We start from the raw sequence: 13,092 nt of genomic DNA, 5'->3' as shown, positions 1-13,092 counted from the left end.
AGCATATCAGGAGCTTGGCAGAGAGGTGCTCAGCCTCGCTGGATTACTTGGCCAAGGGGGTTGGAGCTCTCTTTGCGGTTCGGTGCAGGCAGCAACATTAACCTCCTATTACGGGGTCCCGTTTAGAGAGCCCGCCTGGCAGAAATGAAAGTGGCTGTACCAGCGCCTTCTGCTTGGCGATAGTGAAGTCACGTTGGTGGTTCCTTGGCTCCACCTAGTACTCAGTTGGGGATCGAGGCCCGGCGACAAATTTCGTGGTCCCGCTGGCTCGTATGATGTTGGCACATAAGATGAGAACCACTGGGCTTAGACCCACGGCTGGTCTACACCAATCATTCTGATAATGCGATCTCGCCTGAATAGCTACGAAATCTGTCGTTGAGTCCCGTCGTACACAAGAACAACCGATGTCAATGGCTGCGATCCAATCTACGCTAACGATAATAACTTTAGTGATGTTGACTGGACGGTGAGTCTAGGAAAAGATCCTTTAAATTCTTTGCATTTTCAGCAATTGTAGGTTAAGAGAATACGGAGTCGTACTTCAAAAATAGTTGACTGCCGCTAGAGTATGGCTAAGCAGCTAGCCATCTTCGTCTTCGCTCTTAGCAATTAATCTCTTCAATCATCTAACACTTAAGCGATTGAGATTAGGGAGGATAAGGCGTATAAGATAAGATTACACCTTATAAGTAAGCATTTTAAGTACCTCACAGGGGATGTCAGAATTCATTGCGTTCTAACCAATATTCAACCGTTTCTGTACGGGGAGTTTTTTGCCTGCTCGGCTAAATATCGGATAAAATACAATGAATCCACACTCCCTGTGCCTACTGCGTATAAAGATAAGGACTATCTAGTAGCCAATTTAGGCATTATTAGATGCTGGCCCCTTACGTAGTACACTATTAGTTGGGCTGGCCAACCTATGTTCAAACTAGGAAACCCTAGCAGCGCCACACTGTCCAGGCGGGTCAACTACTACGTACTTTTGAAGCACGACTCTGTACCCTTCAGAATTAGAATTATCCATCACAGGCTTGGGTAGAGTCCGTGTGGGTTGGATCCCGCAAACTTTAATGTAGACCATCGGGTACTTCGCTGCCTCGCATGATTCCGAGATGAGATACGTTGATTGGGTATATATTGAAGAGCTTATCCCCCGGAACATGGCTATGAATCTGCATATGGTCCACCGCTAGTCTGCACTCACTGCCATTCGATGCTTTGGTGCATTTGTTAGTGCCCCTTCAGGTCGCCCGGACGGTCCGCCGTTTTCACGCTCCGGTAGATTATCGGGCCCTGCTAATAGTTTTCTGAACGGTTCGACAACTTCGGGTGGATGTATAGTTGCAGGTTCTAGCAGCCTATCCCATTCCGCAACTCGATTGTTGGTGCTGACGATTTTTTCGATAAGAGAATCAGACAACCCGGCTACTCTGTTTCCTTCCTTTACTGGAAAACGGCTGTTGACAAGCAGTGTCGTTGGTGTGTTTTTCAAGACAATGGTATTAGGATCGAGGGAATAGCAATCACTAACCTTAGAAGAGTTGCTTCGTTGTTCTTTCTTTTCTGCAATTCGGTTCTGAACTGGGTCATTCGTTCCCGGCGTCGGGCAGGATACTCTCGTATATGAGCAGCAGCCGTTTCGCTGTCGTCGACTTCTGCTGCCTTCCCTGGTCACGGAAGGCACAAGCTTGATCTCCGAAGGCTTGAAGCACGTTCCGGAAGGGGGCAGGGTGAATGATCCAGATTGTACTCACATTCAGCGCGTAACCATCCAGGAGGCTTCTCGGCTACCCTCCTGTTTTTCTCTTCTTTTTGTGCATACCATCTATATCTTCCCTGCGCATAACACCTATCTGACCTGCCTGGGCGTATGCCGGTCTGGCTGGTGACTCTTTCTGCACCAGCTCATGCGAATTGTCCTCATACATCTGGTTAGGTTATGGTTTGAGATCAACACGCATTCAGGATACTCGAAACAAGAAATTTGACAGCCAGAACGCTTGTCCTGGAAAGAAGAAAAGATCCTTCGGGTTGAAACTTGGGATTCAACAAACAACCGCTTGAAAAAGTACAATTTGATTAGACGAGACTCATGGATAAATGTTCAGTATCTGCCTCGCACATGTTCAAATCACCCGAGAGCGGCTCTAGAGTCTAGAAAAGTAGTTCATCGAATGGTTGGAAGGCAAATGCAGCGACAAGGAATATAGGAAACAGTGTGGTGGCAGCGGTACAAGTACTGCCCCTTGAACATGTTTTAACGCATCTATGCAGCACTTGCGTTTGAAGTATTGAATTTCGAAGGAAAAGTGCGAGAAGCCTGCTGCTCCCATTCGAAGAGCAGATATCCCCAGATGATTGCAGCCGATGCCTCGTTCACGACTTCCTAGACCGTTAGTCTGAGTGCCGTGCTGCACTCAATTGTTTGATAGATATCTTGTGGCGAAATGTCTAATGAAATAGAGAGTAGGCTAATACCAATGTGGAGCAATATCAGATGTTGATGCTAGCGTATCTTGCCTTTTCACACTTTAACTGATTCCGTAACTGAGAGAATTTATATTTTTATTTATTTCACTTCTAATAAAAGCTGCGCAATTGGTCTAGCGGCATGATTCTCGCTGTATGTAATAAATTATCATTATTGCTGTCCACGTGACTAAAACCTAAATAGTAGGGCTTACCCTGAGTCAATTGCGAGAGGCCCCAGGTTCGAATCCTGGATTGCGCCATTCTTTTTTTCTTCTCTGAAGATGGGAAGGGTCATGTAGGTACAAAAGGAGCACTCTTATATGGCCAAAATTTCGCGGTCATGAGAGGCAAGGGTTTAAAGTAGACCCCAGTTTAGCATGAATGCCAAGTTTACGAACAACAACGACTCCTCCACGCCGGTCATAATTTGTTATGTCCTAGGAACGGATTTAAATATGTCTCCTATAGACTAACTGAACTGCTTGTTGTCGCCGTCGGCCCTTGGATAGGGAGGGGTCTCTTTCATCTGTGGCTACTTGACAGAAACCCACATCTGTCTGGTCTACCGTGATGGACTCTACTCAGCGCGATGCTGTGGTGTTATGGAAATCCGTAAGTGTCCTCAGAGCTGGTATTGGGGACTGATCCCGAGTTTTTCAAGGTCGACCTGCTTGAACTGCTCAAGGAGACCAGTCTTCAACATCAATTTTGCTGCCATAACCGCCAGTCAGCGGTTGTTGAGCAGCCCCCTAAGGTTGGGTATTGATCTGCAGCCTGCCCGGATCTCCTGTCGTTCCGTCATCAACTTTCAGCATTTCAGTAGAACATGTTCCATTGTTTGCTCTCTTGGTTGCAAGCGCATTGGCTGTTCTCTACTAGGTTGATGCTATAGTGATGGTAACAGTATTACTGCTGTTCGAGGGGGTCACATTCTGGAGGAGGGAGCTCGTAGCCCGAGAGAGCTGGAAGGGGGGGGGTTGTACTTCGTTTACGAGGGAGGTGGAAGTTAAGGGACGGTCGAACGAAGGGGACGAAAATGTTCGAAAGCTGAAAAGGCGTAAAAGAGGCCACGGTGGACACGCCGCTAGGTTCAGATCCTCTTGTTGGCACCGTATGCGGCGGGGAAGTTTAGGATGAAGGGTGAGTGCAAAGGTGAGCAGTGTGAATGTGAAGGAGAAGGGGGGTGAACGGTTTTTGAAGCGGCACGGCCTGGGCGAGTCGCACTTAAGCTCGGAGCAGTTTTACAACGACCGGGCCCCTACGCAGCAACGCAGTTGAAGTTTTCGCTCGAACAAAAGTTCGAAAATGCAAACTAACTACTGCTATCTCGAGTAGCCTGCGTCGCCAAGGAGAACAACAACTATTTCTCGATCCTGTGTTCTGATTGAGGATTTGCTATTTAAGTAGGACTGTGAAAACGGATTTGGTAGTGTATCAGGTGGCTGGAAATTTTATGTTAAGTGCAAAAAGTGTTATATAACTATCTATCCCACATTTCCCATCATCCCTGAAGAGGATGAATTCGGCTAGTGACATCTCGAAGACCAATTCTTTCCTGTAATCTGGGGAGCTTGGCGCTGTGGGATGATGCAAACGCAATACTAACTATGCGCAGCATGAAAGTCTCTAATGAACTACCCGAGTACATTAGGCTGCTCACCCTAGAACAGTACACATCCGCGTCCCAAGCGACAAGAACTAGAATTACCCCACCGGGAAAGGAGACAGAGCTTGAATGCAAAATACATCTCAACGGCGTTCGAGAAGAAGTGAATGATCATCGTTATATAACCACTAAATGCTCATCTCCAAAGTGCACAGCCACACGCCACACCTGTCACAGTATGAAGATCGTCGATCGGAACTTTCCAAGGAGGGATCTACCGGGTACACCGCCACACATATGATGTCAGTTCTTCCTCTTCCTAGGTCACACAGCACACCAAAACGCGCGCTATTTTGTCAGGCTAACCAGTCAACCGTTTCGGAGCTCTATTTCCTGTTTCCTGGTTGCACATCACAGAACCTTAATCATTTCTTTGATTGCGACTGGACACAGTTCCTTCAGATCATCCCCACAACGGTAGATCGTATTCGGAAGCTAGACTGCATGTGGGAATGAGTGGCTTTCCCTTCGAATGCGGTTTTCAATAACCAATGCCCGTTGAAACCCAATGGAGAAGATGGGCGGAAAGAAAAGTGGAGTAGATGTCATGGGGCTGCTGGGAGTGAATACGTAGTAACTGCAAGGGGACGTGAGAGCCAAAGGGATACGAGTTACTAGTAGTAGTTACGAGGGGAGGTACGTACGTCCGGAAGCGTTTCCTTGTTTTCATAGATGAGATAAACCTTTGTTTTGGTTCTTAATATCGAAGACATTCATCAAGACCCTAAGACATCACTTACTAGCATTGCTTCCTCACTTTCCAGTAACCTCCCGGGCGCATAGTCATCTTCTACAGCAAGAGATCCCCAAGTACCTACATACCAACATCGCAGCTCGTGCATAGCGACAGCATACAACAGAAGCCTTCTTCCTGCCTATTTCTTATCTTCGCAAACCCCCTTCAACGCATTCCGAGCCAGACGCGAAATTTAGATCCCTTTCAATACCACCGACAAAATGGGCGCAGTAGTCTCCTGCGTAAGTCCAAACCCACCTTCACCCTCAAGCTTATCCCAAGTCTACGTCCGCGCAATCGTTCCTCGTCATGCCAATCAATCTCCTTTTAATCCTCCTCATTCCCTCCCCCTTCCCTGCTAACATCGTTCATCTAGATCAAGCAAGTCCTACGATCAATCGGGAACTGCCTCATTGCAATCGTGGACGGCATCGGCGGCATTCTCAACGCAATCATCAGAGGCTTCGCCAACGTCTTCAAGATCATCATTTCCTGCTTGACGTGTGGGAAAGCAGGCGGTAGGGGAACAAGGGTGAAACACCATACCACGAGGAGTGGGATCTAGGAGGGGAACCAACCAAGGTAGAAGCGTGACCGTGCCGCAAGATGTACGCAATGCAGAGATAGGTTGAGACGGACCTGATCAGAGGCAATGCACGGTTGGGTGAGAAAGTGGATCAGGAAGTGCTTGTGCGGTTGAGAACTTGAGATTGATGCGGAAGGGTGTTTTCTTTTGACGACTGATCTCTGCTTGGCTATTGATACCCTTTCATTTCCATGCCTGCTTGAGGCGTACGAAGCAGAAGTAGCAAGTCTCTTAGTAATTATTGCTCATCAGCATCCTCCTCACTACGCTTGGCCCTACAAGCCACCATGCTGTATACTGCTCTACCTTGTCAATGGTTTCATAGCGCGGAGCGTCTTTCGTTGAGCGACGCAGACTTTGAGATCGTGCCCCCACAAAGATGCTGATCGACTCGGTACTTGACCTCAAAGATGCTATACTTGATGAATGAACGATATTGACAATCAAGTCCTTGCCTAGCGTATAACCTTTGGGTCGACCTTTCTCGCGACGCGCTCAGTCTTCGCCGGCCACGACAGTATTTGGGCCCTGACAAGCTGCACCAGACCCCTTAACCTCGCCTTGAGACCAATACCATAGCCAAGATAAACAATCCCTTCACACATCTTCCACACCGCTACACCATCTCTTATCGGATACTGCAGTAAATCTGGTATCTGTGTTGACACTCCTAGCCATCTAGCCCACACCGCATCCTCACAAACCGCCTTGACATTACACAAACTCCGCAATCCCTCTTCACCCCCAAACCTACCATAGCCGGATCCCTTGGTGCCTCCGAAGGGTAGGGAAGTAGCGTAGAAAGCCCCGAAATCGTTGACGGCTACCATGCCTGCCTTGATTTCTCGGACGCATCGATCTGTATCGGTCCTGTTGTGGCCAAAGACGGAGGCGCCCAGGGCGTAGGGAGTCGAGTTTGCGATCTGGATGGCATGGTCTACTGATTCAGCGCGCATGAGGAGGAAAATGGGGGCAAAGAGTTCTTCTTGGGCTATCGGCATCGCGGGGTCGACAGCAGAGAGGAGAGTGGGTGTGAAGTAGGAGCCGTCTGGATACGAAGGATGCTGGTGCCTTGAGCCGCCGCAATGAAGGATTGCGCCAGAAGCGACAGCTTGACTGATGAGGCTTTCGAGTCTGGAGAAGGAGGCAGAGGATATCATCGCACCTATATCTGACGTAGTATTGGGTTTACACTTCGTCGTTCCCTTAGCCGGTTGATCTCCGTGGACCAGAGGATATCCAATCTTCATGGCCTTGATCTTTGGTAGGACAATGTCAATCAATTTATCATAGATGCATGGTAAGGCGATGACCCTCTCGATTCCGATGCAATTCTGTCCAGCAGACTGGAAGGTACCTCGCATGATAATACTAGCCACTTGGCCCAGCTTTCGTATCGTCGTTGAGTCGTCCAGGATAATGGCCGGGTCCTTACCACCCAACTCGACCGTGACTGGAGTAAGTGCTTTGGCGGCAGAGGTGCAGACCTTGTGGGCTATTGATCGACTGCCAATGAAGGTGATATGCGAAAGACCGCGGTGAGAAGTGAGATGATCAGCAGTGACAGGCCAGCAGATGACACTTTGAACGAGATCGGGAGAATGCCCACATGCGGAGAGAGCACCTCGGATAATTTCGAGGAAGTATACACTGCTCCATGCTGTCTGCTCACTTGGTTTCACCACGATTGCATTGCCTGAGAAGAGTGCGGCGATCACTGGTGAAATGAAATTGTGGAACGGGTAGTTCCAGCTAACACAAGCTGCGACCACTCCCAGGGGTTCATATACGACAGTGTTCCTCTTGTAGCGCATCAATAGGTTTGTAACCGCTCGCCGCGAAGGCTTGAGAGCCCTCTCACCATGCTTGATCGTCCATTGTAACTTCTCGACTGTGACGAGGATCTCTCCAAAGCAAGCATCAACCTTGGTTTTCCCACTGTCTAGACAGCAGGCTGTGACTATCTCTTCTTGATGGTCAAGGACGTATTGCAGAAGAGTCTTCAAGAGTCGGCGACGTTGGCAGAAGGTTGTGGTCGACCAGTGGGGCTGTGCAGTGTTGGCTCTTTCGATGGCAGCATCGATGTCCTGGGCATTGCTTGGTGCTATCGAAGGACCAAGTGAGCGCCCGTCTGCGGGACATCGAGGATGTATGCGCTTATCATCATACTACTGGTGAGTGAGCAAGTTGAGATGGTAAGAACATGGAAAACAAACAGCAGATGTGCAGCCATCAGATGATTTGGCCTGGTATGGTGACTGGACAGCTTCTGGTGGCCTCACGCAGTATCCAGCAGGATCTTCGCGATGGCTGCTACGGAAGTGAGGAAACCAAACAGCGAAAAAGAACGAAGCAGCTACAATGGAGAGGGTTATCAAGAGAGGTTGTGGTTGTGAATAGGAAAAGGTGGAATCCATTGCGCACAATGGTGGAGAAAACGAGTCAATTGGATTGGAACAGCAGTGGAGGTCTTGGCAATCCGCAAAGCAGAAAATCTCCTCCCAGCTCGCCTAAGTTGGGCAACTATACTCCGTACTGCTCTAAGGATATGTACATGTAGCAAGCATGATGTTCTGTCAGCTAAAATGCTTCTTGCATGGAGCGCAAATGACAAACTCCATGTGGAGCTACATAATCTGCTCGCGCTGTGTACAAGACCTACTGATAAGCTCCTTGTCCTGTCCTCCGGGTGCGAGACTGCTACTGACTAAACCCAATGGCGACATGATGTTCCTATCCAACAGAGGAACAAGGCGTTTCATTCGCTCAAGGAGCATTGCACGTGTCGATAAACCTTGGACTAGAGATCTAGGCTTGCCTGTACCTGCAGCTTCACCCCAGGAGCTCTTAGTCACTGCTAACTAGTAGCCTCTTCCCGCGTGCAGTCAACGCTGTCCATCGCAACACGTGCAACCAAGCGAAAGTGAGATCGCATGCGAGATACTATCATGATGTAGGTAAGATTTGTTTCTGCTCCACTACTTTAGTGTGATTGAAAGCTGCCGTTTTGCGCATTTAACAAGGTAGGACCTGCTCTTTCTTCTCTGATACTGAATTCTTAAGGCTGTACGAGTTGGAAAAAGAAAGACGCCTGGGCCTATCTTGGAATCTGCAAACCTGCCGCCATGATGTTCTTCTACAAATTGGCCATGACGGCCTTGCTTGCGAACTATGTTACAGCTCTTCCGCAACGTGGCCGTACTCCCGGTCAGAAGCCTTCGACACCCAAGAGTGATTACTACATCTCGCTCGGACCACGTCCCTACTACCTGGTCAATGACATGACGCCATCACCCCTCAAGGACAGGCTCGAGTCATGTGAGAATGGGCCATTCTCTATCACTGACTTCAGCATCGGCCACCGCGGTGGTGGGACGCTGCAAATCCCTGAAGCGACCGTCGAATCCACCACGGCTGGCGCACGTATGGGCGCCGGTGTCCTTGAATGCGACGTCGCCTTTACTAGAGACCGCGGCCTTGTGTGCCGACATTCTCTCTGCGACCTTCACACGACGACCAACATCCTCCTCAAGCCGGAACTCGCTGCGAAATGCTCTGTCCCTTTTACGCCCGCCAATGGCACTCGTCCTGCCAATGCTCTTTGCTGCACCAGTGACATCACGATGGCAGAATACATGACCCTGTGCGGTAAAATGGACAGCTTCAACGCAAGCGCCAGGAACCCACAGGACTACCAATTCGGCACCCCCAACTGGCGAACCGAACTCTACAACCAGTGCGGTAGCCTCATGTCGCTAGACAGCTTCATTACCCTTGTCGATTCGCTCCCAGGCCACCGTAGCTTTACCCCGGAACTCAAGACTCCACCTTCCACCGTCCCGATGCCGTTCAATGGGTATACACAGGAACAATATGCAAGCGACATGATCGAGGCCTTCATTCGCCGGGGAATTGACCCCAATCGTGTCTGGGCTCAATCCTTCAACCCTCCGGACGTCTTTCTATGGATAAACAAGTACCCTCAATTCGGCAAGCACTCTGTCTATCTTGACGAAGCCGGCGAGACCCCTGCCAACTTTACCGCCGCAGTCGCACGCTTGCCCAGCCTTGCAGCGCAGGGCGTAAACATCGTCGCGCCACCCATGCAGTACCTTCTCACAGTTGGTGGGCCAAACAACAACACTATTGTTCCTTCAGCTTACGCCATTGGAGCCAGGGCTGCAGGCCTCGACATCATCACATGGACGATCGAACGCTCTCCACCGCTGGCTCGCGTGGCCGCCACCAGGGACTACTATTACTCAACTATAGCTTCTGTGATTCGCCGTGACGGTCAGCTATATGAAGTCCTCGATGTGCTTGCGAGGCAGGTCGGGATCAAGGGTATTTTCTCGGACTGGTCAGCTACGGTGACGTACTACGCCAACTGTTTCGGATTAGAAGGTCCCGTGGCAGCGGATTACAAGCCATAAAATTCAGGGCTTCTAATACTAGCCAAGAGGAGATGATTTGCCTTCTGAATCTAGACGTATGAAGCAAGGCTATGGCTTATCAAGCAGTCCAGTTAATCTTACACTGAAGCAGATGGCCTACGTATCCAGAGCTATGAGACCCCAGTCAAGGCTTTGACGGCAATCGGCACCTCGTAATACGTGTACTAAGATGGTATATAAATAATTATAGTGTAAATACTTCTAAAATCCCACACACTTACTCACAGGCTGTGTCTCTGACAATAAAACAAATCTCGTCGGCACTAAATAACATGAGCCGAGACGTGAGGCTCCCTGGGCCAACGTACCAACTAATGTACGTATTTCAAATTGGTTTACGTTCGTCGTTACAAGGTCAGTGATTAGTTTCCATAGAACTGCCAGTCCATACTTGACAATCTGTTAGTAGTGCGCTTGAAAAGACGTTCGGTAATCGAGACTCGGGAAGCAAGATGAACAGGTGTAGTATTTGCTTGGAAGTGTAGCGGAAGATCTGATCTAAGCACTTATGTTGGCTGGCATGCATTCAAGAAGACTGCCCGAACCAAAATCAAACCTTTGATGCCAATCACACGTCAAAAAGCTGCTTCTGAAGCTGCATTTGCATATTCTCCATTGGATCCAGCGCTTACAAGTGGTTTCCGCATTGTCACTCTCTTGCCCGGCGATCGCTACAGTCCACTATCATGCACACTTTCCCAGGAGGATTGGCGAGATCCTGTGGGCCCCTACGAGGCAGTCTCCTACTTCTGGGGTGACCCCCGGCGCACCAAAGATCTTTACATCAATGGCAAACATTTCCTGGTCACTTCGAATTTGGGTTCGGCCTTGCGACATCTTCGCCAGGACGGCCGTGGCCAGCACCGACGTCTTTGGGTTGATGCAGTCTGTATCAACCAGGCAGATAATCAGGAGCGAAGTCAACAAGTCCGTCGGATGTCAAACGTCTACAATAATGCCAAGCAAGTGATTGTCTGGTTGGGCGATGCTAACTCAGAGAGCAATAAAGCTCTGACTTTCATCAATACGACCTTGCGTCCTTGCTTTGAATCGGTTGGTTTCTCATGTACAGATGAGCAGGCCAATGTTGTCTCTAGATTCTGGGAAGAATGGGATGAGGGCAAGGACGAGGAGTGCTGGGGTGCAATTGACCACCTGATCACCCAGAAACATGCCAGGAATTGGGCGAGTGTGGCTCAATTGCTATGTCGGCCCTGGTGGAGCCGAGCATGGACGGTACAGGAGCTCCTCAGCGCGCAAAGGGCCACCGTTTTGTGCGGAGGAATGTCATTGCCCTGGCCGCTCCTTGATATGACAATACAAATGATGTTGCGGAACACCAAGATCGAGGAGCTGTACGCTAAGAAGAAGCTGGATATCTTCCATAATGCGGTCGAGGACGCCTACGGATTCGCATACGAGCGCAGTCATAGGATCTTAGACGAAACTGATGCCCTGGACTTTGTCATGCTTATGCAGGTCACCCGGTATCGAGACTGTCAAGATCCACGGGATAAAGTATTCTCTGTTCTGTCTTTGTTATCCGTGGACTTCCAGGCATCCTTTTATCCTGACTATCTACAGCCAGTCCCAAAGGTTTACGCAAGTGCAGTAAGATCCTACGTCCAGCATTCGGGTAATCTCCATACGCTTTCTTCATGTTGCTTGTCAATGCATGCCAGCGTTCCCGGGCTCCCTTCCTGGGTACCGGATTGGGGACTACCATTCGAAATGTCATACATTGGAGGTTATTCTGCAAAAGATACCGACTACAATTTTCGTGCATCTGGCGATTTGTCTGCCTTAGCATCGTTCTCCGAAGATTTGCAGTTTCTTACTGTTTCCGGTTGGAATATTGATACTGTCAATAACAATAGGTTGCAGAGAGACGCCGAGGATTTCGAATACTCATACGACAAAGAGTCGGGCTATGAACCTTGGTGCTCTTGGGATATTCACAAAATCGTCGCCGAGTTGGAGAAATCGGGAAAGGCAGTCCTTACACGCAAGCGCGAAAGTTTGCTCAAGGCAGTGTTCTACGCCTTGATCGTCGACCGAGATCCAATCCGAGGCAAGAGAAGGCAGAACTTGAGACTGATCAAGCAGCATGGGAAGATGTGGCCTGACTGCCTGGACGACTATCTTGCCCACGTTCGGTTATGGACACAGGAGAGATCGCTTGTTTCCTCCACGGGTGGATACATTGGGCTCGCTCCCTCTTGCACCCTGCCCGGAGACAAGATCTGCGTGCTCTATGGCTTTCATGCGCCTGTCATACTGCGTCCTGGCACTGACGGATCCTACACCTTCGTTGGAGACGCTTATGTCCATGCCTTGATGGATGGAGAGGTCGTAGCTTCTGCAAATAAGACGAAATTCAAAGAGGAACAATTCGTGATTCGATGATCCAATGGTGGAATTACTCTGACTCAGACACGCCATGACTGTGAAAGGGGAAAGCCCTTACGTATAGTCGAGGTGCACTGCAGATTAAAACATTCCGGTCGTGCCAGTCACAAATCTTTCTCTCCTGGCGAAATGGGTTGCCACATCCGCCCGCATCTAGCGCCATGGGTCTTCCAAACCTGCCCCTTCTCTACACCAAGTTGCTGGATTCACAGCTGACAGACATTCAGCCTTCCGTTCCGGCCAGTCAAGGACGTTACTTACTGCTCCTGGCTCACTTAGAAGCACCTGGCTTTGAATTGCGTCTAGGATCCGACAAACCGAACCCTGTTCAACAAACACAGGCCGAAATTCCAAACTCGCAGACCCTTCTCCTCGATGATCGCCGGAGGTTTTTCTTAGTGTCGTCGCCCCCGCCCGAGAAACGTGAATATACGAATCATGAACTCCTATATATCAGTAGTCTCAGCAAGCTGAGGAACCAGTCTCTCCACGTCGCCGTCTTCAGATTCAGCAGGATTCACGGGTCGGGACTGTCTCATTGATGCAAAATGGTGCGGAATTCTGCGTCTGGGCCTGCGTCTGGATAAAGGTCAGTCGGTTTCCTACTCCGAGAAAGCAATGCGCGGTAGAGGTCGGGGATATTGGGCTTGAATTCGGATATAGATCTGAAGCGAAAAGCAGAGAGAAGGAAAATTTGAAGATTTTAATTTATTTTCTTTTACCGCGTCTGTTGGGAGCGAGATAATCAGTCATGGGCTTG

General features: G+C 49.4%; 3 protein-coding genes across 3 annotated transcripts; 2 read left to right on the top strand and 1 right to left on the bottom strand.

Annotated features, from left to right (window-relative positions):
- Nucleotides 1–5,924: 5,924 nt before the first annotated feature.
- EPUS_03862 (uncharacterized protein) lies at nucleotides 5,925–7,886 on the bottom strand (the record flags this gene model as incomplete). The annotated part of the gene is made up of 2 exons (XM_007802168.1): nucleotides 5,925–7,637; nucleotides 7,686–7,886. The coding sequence occupies 2 exons, from the start codon at nucleotides 7,884–7,886 to the stop codon at nucleotides 5,925–5,927; spliced, it is 1,914 nt and encodes a 637-aa protein (XP_007800359.1).
- A 711-nt stretch (nucleotides 7,887–8,597) lies between these two features.
- On the top strand, nucleotides 8,598–9,902 carry EPUS_03861 (uncharacterized protein; the record flags this gene model as incomplete). The annotated part of the gene is made up of 1 exon (XM_007802167.1): nucleotides 8,598–9,902. The coding sequence occupies one exon, from the start codon at nucleotides 8,598–8,600 to the stop codon at nucleotides 9,900–9,902; it is 1,305 nt and encodes a 434-aa protein (XP_007800358.1).
- A 582-nt stretch (nucleotides 9,903–10,484) lies between these two features.
- EPUS_03860 (uncharacterized protein) lies at nucleotides 10,485–12,329 on the top strand (the record flags this gene model as incomplete). The annotated part of the gene is made up of 1 exon (XM_007802166.1): nucleotides 10,485–12,329. One exon carries the CDS (start codon nucleotides 10,485–10,487, stop codon nucleotides 12,327–12,329), a length of 1,845 nt encoding a protein of 614 aa, XP_007800357.1.
- Between the last annotated feature and the right edge of the window lie 763 nt (nucleotides 12,330–13,092).

Source organism: Endocarpon pusillum (genome assembly GCF_000464535.1).
Source record: "Endocarpon pusillum Z07020 unplaced genomic scaffold scaffold1533, whole genome shotgun sequence".
In the NCBI taxonomy this organism is placed as follows: domain Eukaryota; kingdom Fungi; phylum Ascomycota; class Eurotiomycetes; order Verrucariales; family Verrucariaceae; genus Endocarpon; species Endocarpon pusillum.
Note: the sequence above shows the minus strand (reverse complement) of the source record. Positions and strands in the feature narration are given on the sequence as shown.